General features: G+C 42.4%; 1 protein-coding gene and 1 pseudogene across 1 annotated transcript in view; one reads left to right on the top strand and one right to left on the bottom strand.

Annotated features, from left to right (window-relative positions):
• Positions 1-8,469: 8,469 nt before the first annotated feature.
• LOC110594559 lies at positions 8,470-14,548 on the top strand (annotated as a pseudogene).
• A 610-nt stretch (positions 14,549-15,158) lies between these two features.
• The window catches only part of RAB22A (RAB22A, member RAS oncogene family), a 52,782-nt gene continuing 46,467 nt past the window's right edge, over positions 15,159-21,473 (bottom strand). The window contains exon 7 of the mRNA XM_008073984.1: positions 15,159-16,928. Coding sequence (XP_008072175.1) covers positions 16,831-16,928 — 98 coding nt within the window. The 3' untranslated portion in view covers positions 15,159-16,830. The remainder of the gene's footprint in view (positions 16,929-21,473) is intronic.

Here is a 21,473-nt window from a genome sequence, read left to right as displayed (position 1 = left end):
ACCACGCCCGGCTGATTTTTTGATTTATTGTAGAGATGAGGTCTCGTCAAGTTGCCCAGGTGGGTCACGAACCCACCGGCTCAGGCAATCCACTCACCTCGGCCTCCCACAGCGCTGGGATTACAGGCTGAGCCACCGAGCCCGGCTGGTTTTTCTTTTTTTGAGTTGGGGATCTCACTCTGCTGCCCAGGCTGGAGTGTAGTGGCATAATCACAGCTCACCACAGTTCAACCTCCTGGACTCAAGGGTCTTGAACTCCCAGCCTCAAGCAATCCTCCCTTTGCCTAGCAGCTGTCCTTTTCTCTTGCAGCTTCTCTCTGCTGCCTGCTCTGAGCTCAATTTCTCTTGATGAAACACCCTCTGAACCTGTCCTTCTACAGCTGTGACCACCAGGAATCCTTTGTCTTTTTCTCATTTCACTTTGCAAGTTAAGTCATTTATCTTTTCTTCATTTTGTGTTTGTATGTGTACATGCATACATGTGTGGGTTTATTTTATTTTATTTTTTTAGTCTGGGTCTCACTCTATTGCCCAGGCTGGAGTGCCCAGCACAAGCTCCTGAACTCAGGCGATCCTTTCACCTGAGCCTCCCGAGTAGCTGGGATGACAGACAGGCACCATCATGCCCAGCTAATTTTTTTGTAGAGACGAGTTTTTGCTATGTTGCTCAGACTGGTCTCGAACTCCTAGCCTCAAGTGATCCTCCTGCTTTGGCCTCCCGAAGTGCTGGGATTACGGGTGTGACCTACCGTGCTTGACTGTGAGTGTATTTTTTAAAATGACAGTATAATGAAAACTGAAGACAAGCTTTTATATTTTTTTAGGCTTTAATACAGAAACAATAAAGAAATCCCTAATGGACTTGTGGTGGAGAAGGCGGGCACTGTATGTACATGGTTCTGTAACAAGCAGTTCCATGCTAGGGCTAATAATGGAATTGGTATGTTCATTATTGGTGTAATTAATAATATTGATTTATATAGCTTGTGGTCTTGCCATCATTAGCTATTCACAATAGCCCCATAAAGTTGCAATGTTATCATTTAGCAATTAAAATCACCTACCAGCTCACAGAAACAGCAGAGTGAGCACAGCCGCCAACTCAGCAAAATACCAAGGAATGGCTTCCCCTGGCCTTGAAGCCCCCTTTGAAAAATGACACTCCCCTCAGGGTCCTTCATTTCAGAGACTCTCCCAACTAAATGCAATTTCATTCTCCTTGAAATGCTCTCTTCAAGATTTCTGGATGACTTAAACCTGCATATCATCCAGCCAAATACTGAAGAGTTTTCCACACTGGCGAGTTCTTCTCCCTTTCATCTGGGTGGCTGTTTTTGGGAGGAGAAATTGATATACTCAATATTCATTTTCCTATATGTATAATAGTATGTTAAGAGGCTTCAACCGGGTGCAGTGGCTCATGACTGTAATCCCAGCACTTTGAGAGGTAGAGGCGAGAGGATTGCCTGAGCTCAGGGGATCGAGACCAGCCTGAGCAACATGGTGAGACCTCGTCTCTATAATAAATTATAAAAATAGCCGGGTGTGGTGACGCACGCCTATAGTTCCAGCTACTTGAAAACCTGAGGCAGAAGGATTGCCCGAGCCCAGCCATTCGAAGCTGCATGGCTGTGAGCATGCCACTGCATTCCAGCCTGGGTGACGGAGTGAGACTCTGAATTTAAAAAAAAATACATAAATATTTTAAGAAACTTCAGAACTTGCTGCCCTCAGCACCCACAAGGCCATTAATGGGCCATTTATACACACTGTCACTTGGTCACCACCAGTCCCCTCTCCCGTTACATTCAGAAGAAGTCATTTAAGAACAGGAAAAGCTGGCCGGGTGTGGTGGCTCAAGCCTGTAATCCCAGCACTTTGGGGGGGCTGAGGTGAGACGATTGCCTGAGCCAGGGGGTTTGAGACCAGCCTGGGCAACTTGGTGAGACCTCATCTCTACAGTAAATCAAAAAATTAGCCAGGCGTGGTGGCACGTGCCTTTAGTTCCAGCTATTTGGAAGGCTGAGGCAGAAGGATTGCCTAGCCCAGCAGGTCAAGGCTGCAGTGGCCGTGAGCGTGCCACTGAGTGAGATTCCAATTAAAAAAAAAAAAAGAACAGGGATAGCAAACACACAGGAATCTTGGTTCTCTAAAACGGAGTTATCACTGGAAATCGGAGCTATACAAACAAATTCTAGCAAATGCAACACATTCTTGGTGGGACATCTTGGGATCTGATGGCCTAAATATTAAGGACTGATTCAGACAGCAAGCTCCTGAGTCACCCAGCCTGCTGGGCCCAAGTGAGTGTGTGTGTGTTTAACTATCATGTGTTCTCATTTATATGCAAACAGGACAAGACCTGGCCCCATCATTTGAGCAGCTGATGGCAATCTGAATATTGATGAGAGTATACCAGTGGTGCAGCTTCTGTGCCCTAACATTGTGTGGCAATCTCCAATTTACGCTCCCAAGCCCACAATTTTCTTCTTAAAAATGCCCTTTCCCTAATGGAGTGGACTCGTGTCGCTTTCCCATTATATCTGCCATGCGTGTTATCTAACAGAGGCCTGAAGGTCCGTGCTGCACTGAATATTAATACAGTGAAATCTGATCCCTTGTTCCATTTCCCAACCCTTTCACATGGTATCTGGGATTCTCAAAAGGTAGGCTCTGGATTCTTGCATTGGATCTTGGGAGATGCTGAGAAGTTTTGGTGAAAATAAAAATCTAAGTGGCAAGAGGTCTAATTAAAACCATAGCTAACGAACAGCCTGGGCAACTTGGTGGGACCTTATCTTTACAATAAATCAAAAAATTCGCCAGGCATGGTAGCATGCGCCTGTAGTTCCAGTTACTTGGAAGGCTGAGGCAGAAGGGTCACCTGAGCCCAGCAGGTTGACGCTGAGGAGTGAAACTCCAACTCAACCCCCCCACAGACCCCCCAAACCATAGCTAATGAAGTGATTCATTTTGATGAGGTTTTAGCTGTAACATTTTCTTTTCGAGTTGGAGTCTCTGTGGCGCAGTCTGGAGTGCAGTGGTATGCTCACAGCCACCGCAGCCTTGACCTGCTAGGCTTAGGCGATCCTCCTGCCTCAGTCTTCCAGGTAGCTGGAACTACAGGTGTGCGCCACTGTGCCTGGCTAAATTTTTTTATTGTAGAGACAAGGTCTCATCAAATTGCCCAGGCTGGTATCGAACCCCTGGACTTAGGCAATCCTCTTGCCTCTGCCTCCCAAAGTGCTGGGATCACAGGCGTGAGCCACCGTGCCCAGTTGCTTCTAAAATTCTAATGGAAAAAAATCTGCAATAAACTTTGAGGTTACTTAGAAACTTGGGTCCATAATTTATTTTTTATATGTTCCAAGGCAAGCAGCCAGTTCCTTGTGGGAAAATAAAGCAAAGTTGCTTCGTGTATGCATTAAAAACATCCGTTTGTCTTGGACATGTGCTAATTTGTGTCTTCCTTTTTGGCACAGTGATCCTTTTTTTCTTGGCATAATAAATAAGATTGGCTTCTGCCACAGTACTATTTTGACAGACTGTGGACTAATATTATCTTTTTTTTTCCTTCGGGGGGGGGTGCCTGGATATTCTTCTTAATATATATTTATTTATACTCCTCCGCTCTGTCTTCCAAAAAAATTTAGGGCAGCTTGAATATATGTATTTATTAATAATTTTTTGAGACAGGGTCTCATTCTCACTCTCTCTCCCAGGCTGAAGTACAGTTGCACAATCATGGCTCACTATAGCCTTGACCTCCTGGGCTCAAGCAATCCTCTCACCTCTGCCTCCTGAGTAGCTGGGACTACAGTCATACACCACCATGCCCTCTAATTTTTTATTTTTTTTTGTAGAGACGAGGTCTTGCTATGTTGCCCAGGCTGTTCTTGAACTCCTGTGCTCAAGCAGTTCTCCTGCCTTGGCTTCCCAAAGTGCTGGGATTACAGATGTGAGCTACTATGTCTGGCCAAAAAGATATATATTAAATACTAGAAAGAAATAAATGTGTGCTGTAAAGTTTTATACACTTGCCCCAAATCTGGCTGTAAGTTTTTTACTGACCAAATTGAAGAGGGTGTGTAGTTTTAAGGGAAAAAAATAAGACAAATACAGTTTTAGTGCATCTGTTGAGCCAATTTTCATTAAAGATCTGCAGACAGAATTAGGATGCAAGGGTTACTGATTTTTTTTTTTTTGAGTTGGAGTCTCACTCTGTCTCCCAGGATGGAGTGCAGTGGCATGATCATGATTATCGCAGCCTCGACCTCCTGAGTTCAGGCATTCCTCCGCTTTGGCCTTCTAAGCAGCTGGGACTACAGGCATGCACCATCACACCCAGCTAAATTTTTGATTTATTGTAGAGTTGAGGTCTTGTCATGTTGCCCAAGCTGGTTTTGAACTCTTGGGCTCAGGCAGTCCTCTTGTAATCCCAAAGTAGTGGGATTACAGGCGTGAGCCACCACGCCTGTCCTGGTATTTTATTTTTTATTTTTTTGAGTTGAAGTCTCACTCTGTCGCCCAGACTGGAGTACAGTGGCCACTTCTGGTCACTGCAGCCTCAACCAGCTGGGCTCCAGCGATCCTTCTACCTCAGCCTTCCGAGTAGCCAGAATTATAGGCATGCGCTACCATGCCTGGCTGATTTTTTGATTTATTGTAGAGATGAGGTTTCGCCACGTTGTCCAGGTGGGTCTTGAGCCCGCGGGCTCAGGCAATCCACTCATCTCAGCCTCCCAAAGCGCAGGATTACAGGCTGAGCCACCGAGCCTGGCTATGTCCTGGTTTTTCAAATAAGAAAATAAGAAAAAAACAAGAAAAAAATCCATACATACTCATGGTAAAAAAAAAAATGTACAAGTATAGAAGTACATATAAAGTAAAAAGTGAAAACAAAGTGACAGTCCTGTCACACAAGCCTCTTTCCTCAGAGAGAACTTCAGATAGTGTAGGTAGAGACTTTCAGACTCTAAAAGCAGAGAGGAAGACATCAAGTGTTGGTCAGGATCCTGCACAACTGGAATTCTCCCATGCTGAGTTAAAGTGACACACCTTTTCAGAATACTGCATTTACTAAAGCAAAAACAGATACAGATTTGGGTCGGGTGTGATGGCTCAGGCCTGTAATCCTAGCAGTGGGAGGTCAAGATGGATCACTCGAACCTAGGAATTCGAGAATGGTCTGGGCAACATAGCAAGACTCCATCTTTACAAAAAAGAAAAACTAATACAGATATTGGGAGTGTGTGTGTGTATACGTTTTCCCAAGACCCAGTAATTCCACTCCTAGGTATATGCCCAAACAAAATCTGTATATGGGCACCAAGGACATGTGTGGGAATGTTCATTGCGGTACATTCACAATAGCAAAATTCTGGAAGCAAACTGATGCCTACTGACAGAATGGATACATACGTGATGGTTTATTCACACAGCAGTAAGAATGAATGGGAATACTACGAAAATGTAGAGTGAAGGAAGCCAGACCCACATGGAACCATACGGTATGTACATAAAGTTGAAACCAGACAGAAGTAACCTGTGATGCCAGAAAAGGGGGCAAAGCCGGGCACGGTAGCTCACGCCTGTCATCCCAGCACCTTGGGAGGCTGAGGTGGGAGAACTGCTTGAAACCAGGAGTTCAAGACCAGCCTGGGCAACATAGCGAGACCTCACCTTTACAAAAAATAAATTATTGAGTGGGGTGGCATGTACCTGTAGTCCCAGCTACTTGGGAGACGGAGGCGGAAGGATTGTTTGAGCACAGATCAAGGCCATGGTGAGCTGTGATCGTGCCACTGCACTCCATCCTGGGTGATGGAGTGAGACCCTGACTCAAAAAAAAAAAAAAAAAGGTGGAGGCAAAAGGTGGGCACCTGGGCCGTGGATGAGCCCTGCTTGTTGATCTGACTGAGGGCTGGCTGTATGGGTAGCCTTTGTGAACTTTTCTTGAGCGAGCGTAAGATTTATGGCATCTTCTGTATGTTATACTTTTAAACGTGTAAAAAAAATCAGCACACCATCAAGGCAGTATCAATGGGCTCTTTTAACTGAATCGGAAAGGGATTATCAGGGAGACGGCTGGTAAAAATGTCTTATTGTCATGTTTCCTCTTGTTGACGCTGTGTTAAAGGTAGCTCGACAGGTCTGCTACCAAAATAGCTACCCGTGGGAAGCTCTTCTACAAGATTCGAAGGAAGCACAATTCAGAGAGGTTAAGGACTTTGTCTTGGGCCACATAGCCTGGGAAGGGCTCAGCAGAGACCCATACCCAAACCTGTCGTCCTCAAGCCCTTTTTGCTTTTTTCCCTCATGTGAAATTGTGGGTTCTCTTTGGCATAACTACAGCATCTGGGCAAATGTGCTTCTACCTAAGAGGGACGGCAGAGAGAAAACTGGGGAGTGTGAGCTATACTTCTGCCAGCCATCCATGGCACTGAGGGCCCAGGATTAAGGATAACCAGCATGGAAATATTGGCATCTTTGGGCTGGGCACAGTGGCTCATGCCTGTAATCCCAGTACTTTCAGAGGCTGAGATGGGAGGAATGCTGGAGGCCAGGAGTCAAGATGACTGAGCAACATGGTGAGATACTGTCTTTAAGAAAAAAAAAAAAAAGACTGGCATCCTTGATGAAATCCCTAAAAGATTGAAAGATGAGTAAAAACCTTTCTTTCATGAACCAAGGCATTGTTCCTTTCTTACAGGGACAGCAGTCTTCCCTCTAAGCACTTATTGGTGGTTTTGTGGACCTGACTCCAGCACCCTCATCCAGCACCCACGGAGAGAAGAGTTATGTAAAATAAGGATGCAGGGCCAGGCCTATAATCCCAGCACTTTGGGAGGCCAAGGCGGGAGGACTGCTTGAATCCAGGAGTTCGAGACCATACTGGGCAACATAGAGAGACTTTGTCTCTACAAAAAAAACCCCAAAATTAGCTGGGCATGGTAGTGTGCACCTGTAGTTCCAGCTACACAGAAAGCTGAGGCGGAAGGATCACTTGAGCCCAGAGTCAAGGCTGTGGTGAGCTGTGATTGTGCGACTTGGGAGACTCCAGTAACAGAGTGAAACTCTGACTCAAAAAAAAGGATAAAAAAAAAAAGATAAGGACGCAAGAAGCTGAGGAGGCCAGATCCACTTACACAAACCCTGCTGCTCCCAGACCTTCTCAACATTCTGGTTCTTTGGTTTCCAAAAGTCACTTTGAAATGACTACACAACAATTGGTTAAGAAGAATGTGAGATGAATGCTATCACAAAGAAGAACTCATTGAAATGCAAATACATATATTTGTAAACATAGCATTTTATTAACAAAATGTTTACACTTTCTTACAACAGATTTTATAGTTATTTAGCACGTTATACTCTATAAAAGTGTATTATAGAATATTCAAGCTAAAACAAGATCGTTTAGAAGTATGCCAAATCAATCTTCATTTGCAATCTACAACCAGCAATGGCATAAAAAGATCAATCTCACAACACAAATCTACTAAAGGTCTAGTTTTTTTCGTCAGCATTGACAAACAATACAGACATCATACAGTTTACATAGACTTAGGTCCAGCCCAAGGTTAAGACTGCAAAAATAAAGTCTTCAAACATCCATACAAGCTTGGCAAACCATCATTACAGTATTTCATTACAGGTCACCAGGCAATGTGTCATGCAGTGAAGCCAAGGCTATAAATTTGGGCTGTTTATAGTGCTACAAAGCGGCCAAAACTGTAAGCAACTTAATTTTATTTTTTTCATAATAGATGCTATTATAAAAAGGCACAAATATCTTACTCCTTGCATCAGTTTTGGAAAAGGCATGACATTCTAAGGAGAAATAAAGAGTTGCTGGTACAACGGCTTAGCCTTTTTTTTTTTTTTTTAAATGTCTAGCTCATCTCCGTAGCTATTTTTCTTCAAGACTTTTGACTTGGACCTTTACACACTTTAACAAATGCTCATTTACAAAGCTCAGTGAAGTTCTGACACTTATGTTAACTATCCTATCACCAATGGGAAGACATTTTGTCAATCAGTTGGGTTCCCACAGTCAGTGAGTACTGCCCATTCTGGTCATAGGATTTCTTTTTTCGTATGCTTTGGCCAGTTTTCTTGTCAAACTTTTTAATTTATATATACTAGTTAGAGATATGGTTTGAGATACATGTGATATTTTGACATATGTATACGATGTACAATAATCAAACCAGGGTAACTAAGACATTTCTCTTTTGTGTCAGGAACATTCCAATTATTCCAGCTATTTAAAAATGGACAATAAAGTATGATGAAGTGCAGTCTCCCTACTGGACTACTGAATTCTAGAACTATCCCTCTGGCTGTATTTTTGTACCCATTCACCAACTTCTTTTCATCCTTCCACTGCTGGCCTGTGCCTGACAGTACTTGTTGTGTCTTGACTCCCCTTGCTGGACGGAGTAGACAGACTCTGCCACTGTGACCATGGAATGCCACATGGGAAGGTATGTCACACGGGCTGAGGAGGTGGGAGGTGCTATGCATCTCTAAGGGAGAGCCCACAGAAAAATGAGAATAAGGGAAGTACGGCGAGAGGTCCTACAGAGAAGGTAAGACATACAGTCTTAAGAAGGATAAAGGAATGACTGATGGTTATACGAGTGACTCATAAGTGAAATGATGGAAAGACTAAGCTGGATGAGAGTGGAAAAAAAAAAATAAAGCCTTTCCAGGGCAATGAAGCTCTGTCTACACAGTACTACACGTGGTTTGAAACTAGAGCCACCAATCAGTTACTCTGACTAGTTGCCATTTTCCCTGACCACACTGAATAGACAGGTCCCTCTGACATCACATGCATGATCTAGGTTAAGAAAAATTTGCATAAACTATGTAATAACTCCATATACAAAATAAGTGAACATGGAGTGCTGCTTTTAAAAAATTTCAGGTATAAAACAGATTATGCAAGTTTAAACAGACTGAAAAATTCACAATGGCCAAATTATTTTAGAATTAAGTCCCAAAGCAAAGTCAAATACCACTGTGGGGGCTGACGAAGTTCCCAAGTGGGCATGGGCATAGGGACCACACACACCAGGGGGGCCATTCCAGCTGGGCAGCCCGTGGGCCCTGAACTGGCCTTGGGGAAGAGGTAGACCCAGTTCTTCCATAATAGGACATTAAATGCTGCAGGGGCTTTCTTGAAAATTTCAGTTTTGAGTAAAAATTATTGGATGCATGTGCCACTATTTTAAAGATGATTTCCACCAAAGTACTACATTAAACAGTTTCACCAAACAAGGAAGAGTTTCTCAATCAAGCAAAAAGTGGCATCAGTAAAGCCGGCGTGTTTTGTTTCTGTTGAGAGTATTAAGGCCTACAGTTTAAAACTGTCAATTAAAAAGGCTCTTTTAAAAAAATAATTGCTATCTTAGGACTTCCCATTAATTGGCTGATAGAACTTGGCACTTAAATTCCTGTTCATGGAAAGCTACTCAGAATTTTGTTGTAACTATGAAGCACTTTGATGGAGTGCTGAACACCACAGAGATCTAAAAAGGAACTTGCAACAACAACAAAAAAATGTGTGTTTTGTTAGACACCATGGTTTCAATTTCACATCTATCTGAAATTTCAACACATCTTACTGAAATTTCAACATCTTACTATCTAAAATGTTCAACATAAGAAGAATAGATGGAAGGCTTGAGTTGTTTTTTTTTAAAATAAACTTCTAAATCCTTTGGTTTTGAAGCCAAAGATATCCTAGCATAACCATAACTGATTATACCCTAAAAAGAAAGAACACAGATATTAGTTATTTCTGATGGTACAAATCATCAAATTAAACTTGCTCCATGCTACTGGAAGTCCTTCTAGACTTGGAAAGTAAATCATTTTCCTACACACTAAGAGGATCCTGAAGGACAAATGGAGAAATACAGAGGTTCTTGGATCTTTCTTCATTATGTCTAATGAAGCTTCATTGCAACAGGTCTCTTGCTTATCATTCTCTTAGATTGAAAATGGAGGCTCCTGAAAAATGTAATACCCTTCTAATATTTTTTAGACTTTCATTTGCATATAAAACAGGACAAATGCCCTGGAATTTCATTAACGTTTCTCGCAAATCAGATAAATTAAATTGCCTGGATTTCTATTACTAGAAGACAAGCAACTCTGCTGTCAAGAGATATTTGCAGAGTCCCGAGTTGAGGCGGAGTTCATAGTGTGTGTTGGCGGTGGTCTCAGAGAGCTCTGGGTGGTCAAACAGAGGCTGTTCCCCATATCCCAGGCTGTGAAGAGCACCCCAGCTGTGCGCCGAAATGCGCAGCTGTCCCCTAGTCAGAGGGTCCTGTCCTTGTTCAAAGCAGTAAAGGCCAGAGAGTAGTGACACCTGAGGACCAGGTTCAAGAAGGGACAGAAGTTCTGAAACTTTAAAAAAAAATGGCTGATAAAGAAAATGTCCATAGCTCTGCTGGGATGAAAACTGATACAATGGTAGAAAAAAACTGTATTCCCTTAAAACCTTCTAATGAACTAACCAATTCAACTGTAGTAATTGATACATATAAATCTAAGGAAAATAATCAAACTCTGCCAACTGAAGATGATTTCCAAAGTCAACATATGATATTAAGCCAGGCATTTTGTCTTTAAAAAAAAATACAGACTCAGATGCAAATTGTTCAGTCTAAGATTAATTCATTTAGAAAACCACTACAAGTCAAAGATGAGAATCGTGCGGTAACAAAGAAACGTTCAGCTACTATTCCTAAAGCCACCTACTATTCCCAAAGTCACCAAGCCTCGGCCTACAAACACAAGCAATATAACAGTGAAAAGTGAGAGTCTCAAATATGATAGTTACTACTAAATTTGTGAGCACTACCTCTCAGGACACACAACTTGTGCAACCTCCTATTAGAAGTCACAATAATATCCAGAACACCATGAAACAAGGCATAGTAGAGCCTCTGCCAATGTTACACTCCAGAAAGAGCCTCCTGAAAAAGAACTATTACAATCAACGGAAGATGATCTCCAAAGTCAACAGAAGTTGATAGTAGATCAGTTTGGTCCAAAGAAACTGCAGAAGAGAGAAAAGCTTGTTGAAGTGAGTGGAGAACTGCCAAAGGAAAAGTGTTGAAAAGGCCTCCCATCCCAACAGTTACCCAGTGTGAACCTGAACGAAAAAATGAAAAACCAGTCGGGTCCTTTTGGACTACTATGGCAGAATAAGACGAACAAAGATGACTGAAAAAGTACACAAAACATTTCCTGAATGGCTGAAGCTGATCAATGAGGGATGCCCAAAAGAAAAAATACTTGGCCAAATCGAAACACCTGTTAAAAAGTGGATATGTAAAGCCGGGCTCAGTGGCTCAGCCTGTAATCCCGCGCTTTGGGAGGCTGAGGTGAGTGGATTGCCTGAGCCTGCAGGTTAGAGACCCACTTGGGCAACTTGGCGAGACCTCATCTCTACAATAAAAAAAACCCCAAAAATCAGCCAGGTATGGTAGCACGTGCCTGTAATTCTGGCTACTCGGAAGGCTGAGGTGGAAGGATGGCCAGAGCCCAGTGGGTCGAGGCTGCAGTGGCCAGGAGTGGCCACTGTACTCCAGTCTGAGCAACAGAGTGAGACTCCAACTGAAAAAAAAAAAAAAAAAAAAAAAGGATATGTCTTGCACGTATTGACCAATCACAAGTCCTACTGAAAATATTATTGTGATCTATGAGAAGGGCATTCTGGCAGGGGCTCAGCCTATCGAAGAGATGAGATATACAATTGTAGTTATTCTAACAATGAAGCATTAGGAAAAAGCCAATTTTGGAGAAAATATCGAGGAGGCTTGTGCAACTAAAGAACAAGTACAAGAAGTCAACACTGGAGGTACAGGTGTTAATCTAGAGCCAGGAAAACTGGAAATGGAGAATAAACGTCACAGAGATGTGCTATTTCAAGATGGTGAAAAAGTACATGATGACAAAAGATCCAACCAATGATTTTAAAACTTGCATTACAGCAACTATAGTAGGCTGCTTGATTAAATATTTTGTGCCCACTATGCCAAACTTGCAATGCGTAAAAAAGGTGTGACTTTATGTAGCAAATCCTGCATGTAAACAGCTGAAGTTTTTAACACCAGTCAGACAGTCTCCACAAAACTCCTAAATTGCTAGCACTAAGCCCGACACTCTGAAACTGAAGCAACAGAAGAGAAATAAAGCTCTGATAGCAATGTGGTTTTCATTACTCTTGGGATGTTTGACTTTGTTTTCTGTGGCTTTGGTTTGCCCTCAGGCCTCAAGTTGGCCATATACCCACAAATCCTAAGTGTCCATGGGCGGGGGTTCCTTCACTAACACTCAAGTTACAGTATCAGTTGCCCTTTGGCACCTCAGAAAGTGAATCCTGCCTTGTCAGTCTCAGCAGACTGAGTTTTTAAGATAGATACATTTTGTCAGCTGTTTTACAGTGTTCCTTGAATACAAACAATTTTTCATCATAAAAGATTAGTTTAAAAATTATGTGTGAAATATGAATATGGTTGAAGATCATTCATTTGTATGATCTTTGTTTTATGTACTGTCTCATGTTCTAGAGAGTAGGATTTGTATTACTTTTTAACTGTATACCTAATATATATATATATACACACACACAATAAAAATATCTATATTAAAAAAAGAGAGGGAGACATTTGCAGAGGTTGTTTTTTAAAGTTCTCAGTTAAATTCTACCACCCACCTCGCTTTCCTAAAACTATAAAGTATGATGCTTATCTCCTGGATAAATTTGTTGTTTGGACTATTTTTTATCATAGTATCATAGCAAGAGTTTAAACAAATATCCTCAACATTACTTTGAATCATTCTAACATTTTTTGGATGTACCAAGCTAACCAAAGGTAGGAATATGCTAAAGGCCTGACCCTTGAAGGTATGTTCCATTTTTTCCTTTAAAAAATATTAACTGTTAAGAGGTAGAAAATCCCTTGAAGTCAAATAGTAAAATTGTCCCTTTAAAATTAGTCCCTTTAAGACAAATGTAAATATTGAAGATTTTTACAGGTTCACACCACCAAGCTTTTCACTGAACTTTCATTATCGAGTGAGGAAGAAGAAGCTTGTGGGCTGTCATCTCCCAAATGTCCTAAAGCAAGTACCTAGTGTGTATTAGTGAAGGGGTTTCTAATAACTTATCTGGAAGAAAAGAATTCTGTCATCCTTGCAGACACGTGGATGTTAAGGGGGCTCTTCTGTTATTTAAATAATAAACTGTGCACCTATAGCTTACACACTAAGGGCCCATAAATCAGGTTCTTGGTGTGTTTTCAAAGAATGAGTAAAAAAGTACCAAAAAAGAATTTATATAACCACGTTTGCAACTCACTCTTAGAACATACAGGATGCATTCAATAATGAATAAATGCCTTTTTGAGCTGGGAGGCTGGCAAGCCCCTGAGTGTGGTGTCATCTGAATCTAACTTGCCCATTTTAAAACAATGCCCTACAAATACAGACATAAATAGGAATAGGAAAGAAATAAATACAAGACTTAAAGAGAAGTTCTGAAATTCAATGCACGTTTCTTTCCCTTTAGATATTTAGGGGAATTGACAACCTCAAGGACACTGGCCCACGGAAGGAGATCAAGTCTCTAACACAAAAGTCTCGATCCTTTCAGACACGGACAGGCACCCGGGCAGCTTGTACACCTGGGAGGCAGGCACTTCATACACCATCAGTGGGTTAACAAGGAAGTAGGTTACTTTAAAAGAAATTAAATCTTTCAGCTGCTCTGCAGAGAACTTCTGCTGACTGGCACTGAGGAGCAGGTGACAGAGGTTTCATTTCAAGCCAGAAGGGCTTGCATTAGGTACTTCTCTCTAATCACTTCTTACAGAGAGTTTAACATGAAGGACACTTAATCATACTCTTAATTTATGTTCTTTTAATCATCAAATGATAGTTAATTAGTTATCAGAGAATCAGAAAAACACTTGTGTGGAAGGAGAGTTCTGGAGACCAATGATTTCTAGGATTGGACACCTGCAAAGAGCTTATTTCAATTTCTCGGAAAGGAATTAATATACACTTACAGCTAATTAATAATTTTTCTCTTCTGTTCAGTCCCTGCGTCATTAGGAAACCAAAAGATTTTTATAGAAAGGATATGTCTCAATTCCTTTGAAATCTAGCCTCTTCTCAATAATAACAGAAAATATGAAATATGTATTAGATCATTGCTTAGTGAGGTTAATAATCCAAAATATGTTCAAAATAAAGCACTGCTTCTGACTTTAATGCTCATCTTTGCATTTTAGAAGCAAACAAAATACGTGAAAATATTTTTTTCCCTTTTTTCACTGGATATGGATTATGGATCTGAGACAGCAATTTTTTGTTGTTATTGCTAAGCATTAAAAAGGTACTACCATCAGAAACAGTGCTACGTCAATTTCTTAGACTAATGAAAATAGGAAAGAGGCCCCAGAAATACATGCACAAGCGCTCCCCTCATTCATTCTGTTAATAAGACATGTGGCTATAACAAAAGTTCCCCCCAAAACACCAAAAAAACAAAGCAAGCCAAACAAAAAAAACAGTAACAGCTCCCCACATACAAAGAAGTATGAGAAATCATGAAATCAGCAAAGGGCTGAAGAGATGGAACCCTGCTGGGTGAGATGTGTAGATCTCTGTGGAGACTTCACACAATCACTAACATCCACTGGCAGGTTTGGTGGAAAAAATGTGAAGGTCATAGATCTGCGTCATCTTTTGGTCAAATAAAACAGAAAGGGCCACACGCACATTGCCTCTTCAGTAATGAGCCAAGCAACCTTTGTTTTTATTTTGTTGTCATGGAGATAGAGGAGCTAGGGGCTGGCAGTGGGAATTCTAGTGACATACCAGGGCCAGATGCCTCAATCCATCTGGATGTATAGAAGACAGTTCAACCTCCCGCAGGTGGAAAGAGACAAGCCCTAGCGATTACATGCTTTCTCTATTTAATGCTGGTTAGGAAGCAAGATCCTAGGGGGATACAGAGTCCACATGTATTTAAATAGAACATCAGAATTTTCACTAAGTACATTCTTACTGTATGATTCCAGTAAGAGAAAAAAACAAAAACAAAAACAATTTCAAGTTCTTAAGATGATCAACAGGGAAAAGATAATTTTTTTTTAACTTAACCTGAGTTATAATCTTCCCACTGAAATCCACATGAAGTGGGGGGCACAAAGAGATAATTATTTTAAAAAGTTTCGATTGTTCAGTTTAAGGGTCGCTCTGAAAACACCATTTAGTTTTAAATTCAAGTTGCTTCATTTCCTATTTAATCTTGTAAATTTCCTTCCCTTACAATACTCAGGTTGGAAGGGTGCCAAATTAGACCAGGAACAAATTTTCACCAACTTCACTTCAGTGCTTTATTTTTAGATTATATTAAAAACCTCATTAGGCTCCCTGAGGGAAAAGAGTGTTAACCACTAACAGAGGCAGGGGAAAATAAAGGAAACAAAAAGATAAGCGAAATTGTTAACAAGAAGAGCTCTCTTAAAACAGTTGGTCTGAGGTCACTGTAAAAGCTAAAAGAAACTTATTATCAAGACCAGGTAAATGACTTGAGCTCAGGAGCTTAATCTTTTACCCTAAGGCTAGTAAGGACTAGTCAGGGTTGTCAAAGTGGCATATGTTTTTATTATGACTTCCAGATGGGATCCTGAGGGAAGAGGGGCGGGTAGAAGGGAAGGCAGCGAAATCTTGAAAGGCTGTAAGCGAGTGCTATACGCCTCTGCACAGCACAAATGCGCTTCAGTCTCCCATGGACAGGCTGGAAAAGGGGTGAGCACACGCAAGGTTGGGAGCGAGATTCAATGGAATGGCAAATGAAACTCACGCATGTATTATATTTACATAATTTATCATCTTTAAGCAATGGACTCATAAATATAGACTACAACTTTACATATGCGAAGCAACTGATACTTGTTCTTCCCCACTAAAATACTTGGATTAAATAAAAACGGACAGCATTGACACCACTTTCTTCACTTTCTTTCCTCTTCTTTTTAGAGCCACTGCTACTCAGTTTAGAACATATGCAATTCAATTTATTCCAAGCAGCTTCTTTACCACACCATCCTGATCAGGAGAGCTTATTTAAAAAGGTGCCAATAATGTGTCTGGTGACACGTAAATGACAGGGTCAGAAGCAAAGCCAGTGTGAGCCAGGCATCTGCTATCATCACTGTTAATTTTCTGTACGTGTTCCAGGCTAACAAATTCAATGAAAAGTGCTTTAGAGATGAAATCGTTTCCAGCAGTCCTATAAATAACCCATTTTAGCTTCAAATAATAATTGCCATCTCTCTGCTTATAATATCCTACCACATTTTAAAGGCTACAACTCCCTCTAACAGTGGTAACAGAAACCAAGGAAATGGTCATCTTCACAAGGTTTTTTTCCCCTCAAAACCCAGCAAAGTGCTTATTTTCCCTTTACAAATGTTACATAAAATCTTGATTACAAAACTACCCAGCAATTTAATCCTCCCATCCACACAATCATATGTTCCTTTCCGGCGAGGTCAGAAGCCAACGATGCAGTCCCTTTGTACCAGAGATTCCTTACATAACAGAAGTCCACAGACTGAAACATCACTGTTGCAGTCTTTGAAGAGAGAACAGACCGGTCAATTTCTGTGAATCCTTTTTGCATGAAGAAGACTCAAGACTGGCTAGGTGAAAAGTGGTGGCAGGGACCCCAGCCCTCCTGTTAACTTTCAGGACCACCTACTTCACCATCGAGTCTGAGAGGCTGAGGCTCAGTCAACAGCAGCTTCGCTTAGGCTCTGAAGGCTGTCTTCGGAGTTTGAAGCCCTTACCGCCAGATGGCGGATTGGCGTCAGAGGATGGAATTCTTCGACCTAAACCAAGATGAGAGGAGGCAAAGGATGAACTTTAACTTTCTAAATCTGTTCATTCTCAGATACAACAATTTTGCAGATGCAATCTGACAGGCTTCATTAAAGTAAAAAAAAAATACTCAATAAACCTTGGAAAAATTTTAGATTTATAGACAAGTTGCAAAGATGCTCCAGAGTTCTTGGCCACCTCTCACCCAGTCTCCCCTAGGGCTGCTGGCTCATACTACCATTGGACACTTGAATGAACAAGTCAACACTGCCACATCACTATGAACTCCAGACTTTTCCAGCTATCACTAGCTTTCCCAAATGTAAAAAAAATCTGTTTTTTTGAGTTGGAGTCTTACTCTGTCACCCAGGCTGGAGTGCTGTAGCATGCTCATGGCCACCTCAGCCTTGACCTGTTGGGTTTTGGCGATCCTTCTGCCTCAGCCTTCTAAAAAGTAGTTGGAACCACAGGTGTGTACCACCGTTCCTGGCTAATTTTTTGATTTACTGTAAAGACAAGGTCTCGCCAAGTTGCCCAGGCTGGTCTTGGACCTGCGGGCTCAGGCAATCTTCTCACCTCAGCCTCCCTGCTGGGACTGTAGGGGTGAGCCACCGCACCTGGCCCATCTTCCCTTTCTTAAGCCCAACTGGGAGCAGGCAGTGTGCACTGTTGTCATCTCCTATTTTCACTCAGCAACTTGGAGCCTGCTTCATCATAGCACCCGGAAGCTGCAACGTCTTCTTCACAGTTCTAACACACTGCTCTGTATGGGTGTCCCATAATTTATTTACCATTGCTCTATTGATGGATATTTAGCTTGTTTTCAATATTTTCATGCTATTAACAATGGTACAAAAGCATCTTTGTGAACGTGTGAGTGTGTGTGTGTGTGTGGGATAAATCACCAGGCGAGGAAGAGCCAGGTCACGCTCCTTCGCTCCCGGGCATGTGTGTGCCACATACACTGTACTCCCAGTGTCTGTCTAGCACAAATGCAAGAAGAATGTGCAATTTAAATTTTGACAGATGCTGCCAACTGCTCTCTGAAGAGGTAGTGCCACTTTGTTCTCCTACCAACAATGCATGAGAATAAACAGGTTTTACCTGACTGCTCCGTGAAGCATAAAGCCAGTTCTGAGAGAATCATTCACTCACCCATCTACCTACCTGGCTGATAACTCATGGGCTGCTCCTTCTACAAAGGCTTTCCTGACTCCCTCCTGCTTCCTGACTCTCTGCAACATCTCCAACACTTGTATCAGTCATGACCCTAGGAGCATGCTACCACACACTCACTGACATGACCATCTCCCTCGCATTAGACCCTAGCCTCTTCTATGAAAGACATCCTGATTCCCCATCTTTGTGTCTCCAGTGTTTTTCTAGCACAGTACCTGGCATAGAGACGTTTTGTAAACACGGAATAAATAGACACATATATCTCCTGACATGAACAAGCCTAAGAGGGAATCTCTGCCAGCTCTCAGGTCCCTGATTGTCAAGCCTTGAGCTGCCACGACTTTGAGCAGCCTGCAGACCCATGTGGGCAGCACACAGTATGGTCTCTACACTGACAAGAAAGGGTCTTCTAGTATGTCTTGCAACTATGTTCATATAGACACTGTTGTGAATAAATTACAAATGTATTTAAAAGCTTTACTGAAGTTTCTTATCAATATTTCTATAGATGGATACTGAAATACAGCTGGTATCACAGAGACAGCTGTAAAATATGACAAAAATTTTGCGAAAAAATAACACTTTAAAGAAGAAAGCAGAAGAGTTGGGGTGGCTCACGCCTGTAATCCCAGCACTTTGGGAAGCTGAGGTGGGAGGATCGCTTGAGACCAGGAGTTCCGAGACCAGCCTCGGCAACAAAGCGAGACTCTGTCTCTACAAAAAATAGAAAAACTAGCCAGATGTGTTAGCATGCACCCATAGTCCCAGCTACTTGGGAGGCTGAGGAAGGAGGATCTCTTGAGCCCAGGAATTCGAGGCTACAGTGAGCTGTGATCATGCCAACACCCCGGCCTGGGTGACAGAATGAGACCCCAACTAAAAAACAAAACAAAACAAACAAAAAAACAAGAGAGTGAGAAAGCAGAGGAAAACATTTTCATAAGCTGGGAAAAGGCAATGATTTCTGGATTATTATGTTAATATTTAAAAACTCCAGTTCACTGAAAAAGCAGATTAAAAAAATCAGTCAAGTCACTGAGTAGAAGATATTTCCAATACACATACTAAAGAAGGGACTCAAATCCAAAATAAATAACTATAAAACAAAGAAGGAGCCGGCAACCCAACAGGAAAAAAGGCAAAGGACTTCACAGGCACGTAACAAAGGGCATCCATATAAACATTTGTATAAGTGGAAAGAATATCTGGAAAAGTACTGAACTTCACTAACAGCCATAGAAAGGCAGATCACTACCTTCCCACCAAGGTCAGAGTAGCTGGAATTCCCATGCACCAATCAGAACAACCACCACGCTGAACACTGGTTGGTGGTAAAGTCATGCTGGACGTATGTGTGCCCAGTGACCCAGTGGCTCTCCGCAGGAGTTTAAACAGACCTGACAAACATGTACAGATGTTCACCAAAGAATAGGACCAGGACGTTCACAGTGGTGCTATCTGCAATAACTCTAAAAGCTACCCAAGGGCCTATTAACAGAAGAATGGATAATTACATTGTGCATATTCTCCACTGCTTCCCTTGTCCCCTAACCACGATTCTGACACACACACACACCCCCTGGCTGTGAGAATGTATGACCTACAGTTAAATGCAGCAACATGGATAGTCTCAAAATGTGCTGCAGAACAACAGGAGCCAGACACAAGAGAGGAAACAGAGTAGGTTTCAAAAAATAGAAAGTACAGAACAGACATAAAACCAGGCAGAAACAACCTGAAGAGGATGGCAGTTACCCCTTGGGGTGCAGAAGCTGCCGCGTGCCACCCTGAATGCCTTGAGTTTGAGGAAAGTCACTGAGCACTGCACTCGGACAGTGCATGTCTCTGTATGCCTCTTGCCCGTCAACACAAAGCTTGCCAAGTGTTCATGCCGTTTTACTTCACAAGTGAAGAATAGACTCTGTGTATCTCTCAGTTTTTCTAAACTTTGTGAATATAGTTTTTATTTTTTAAAGTTAAGATGAGTATGCACATACTAGTTTTTAAATATGATTTTCAGCCAGGCTCGGTGGCTCAGCCTGTAATCCCGCGCCTTTGGGAGGCTGAGGTGAGTGGATTGCCTGAGCCCGCGGGTTCGCGACCCGCCTGGGCAACTTGGCGAGACCTCATCTCTACAATAAATCAAAAAATCAGCCGGGCGTGGTAGCGCATGCCTGTAATTCCGGCTACTCGGAAGGCTGAGGCGGAAGGATCGCTGGAGCCCAGCGGGTCGAGGCTGCGGTGGCCGGGAGCGGCCACTGCACTCCAGTCTGGGCGACAGAGTGAGACTCCAACTCAAAATAAAAATAAATAAAATAAATAAATAAATATTATTTTCATTGTTGGGGTAGTTCCCTACCTTCCTGTTTTCAAAATTTTTTATTTTAAAAATTTATTTTAGTTGGAGTCTCACTCCAGCCTGCATTCCAGGCTGGAGTGCAGCTCACAGTTACCACAGTCTTGATCCTTCCACCTCAGCATCCCAAGTAGCTGGGACTACAAGCACACCACCACACCTGACTAATTTTTTTATTTGTTGTAGAGATGAGGTCTAGATATCTTGCTCAGGCTTGTCTCAAACTCCTGGACTCAAGCAATTCGCCTACCTCAGCCTCCCAAAGTACTGGGATTACAGGTGTGAGCCTCCACACCTGATTTTGTTTTTCTCTCTCTCTCTCTTTTTTTTAAAGAGTCAGGGTCTTTCTCTGTCGGCTAGGCTGCAGCGTAGTGGCACTATCATGGTTTACTGCTGCCTTGAAATCCTAGTACAAGGGATCCTCCTGCCTTAGTCTTCTTTTTTTTTGAGTTGGAGTCTCACTCTGTCGCTCAGATTGGAGTGCAGTGGCCGCTTCTGGCCACTGCAGCCTTGACCTGCTGGGCTCCGGCGATCCTTCCGCCTCAGCCTTCCAAGTAACTGGAATTACAGGCACACACTACCACGCCCGGCTGATTTTTTTGATTTATTGTAGAGATGAGGTCTCGCCAAGTTGCCCAGGCAGGTCTCAAACCCGCGGGCTCAGGCAATCCACTCACCTCAGCCTCCCAAAGTGCGGGATTACAGGCTGAGCCACCGAGCCCAGCTTGCCTTAGTCTTCTGAGTAGCTGGGACTACAGGCATGTACCACCATGCTAACTTAAAAAAATAATTTTTTTCAGAGATGGCATCTTGGTATATTGCCCTGGTTGGTTTCCACCAGGGACTCGAGTGATCCTTCTGCTTCAGCTTTCTGAGTAGCTGGGATTATAGGTGTGTACCACGAGGCCTGGCCATATTATGACTCTTAAATGCTGCCAGGAGCCGGGCTCAGTGGCTCAGTCTGTAATTCCATGCCTTGGGAGGCTGAGGTGAGTGGATTGCCTGAGCCCGCGGGTTCGAG

This window comes from Carlito syrichta, unplaced genomic scaffold (assembly GCF_000164805.1).
Source record: "Carlito syrichta isolate Samal-C Ts95f unplaced genomic scaffold, Tarsius_syrichta-2.0.1 Scaffold316251, whole genome shotgun sequence".
Lineage (NCBI taxonomy): Eukaryota > Metazoa > Chordata > Mammalia > Primates > Tarsiidae > Carlito > Carlito syrichta.
This window is presented reverse-complemented; position numbering and strand designations above follow the sequence as displayed.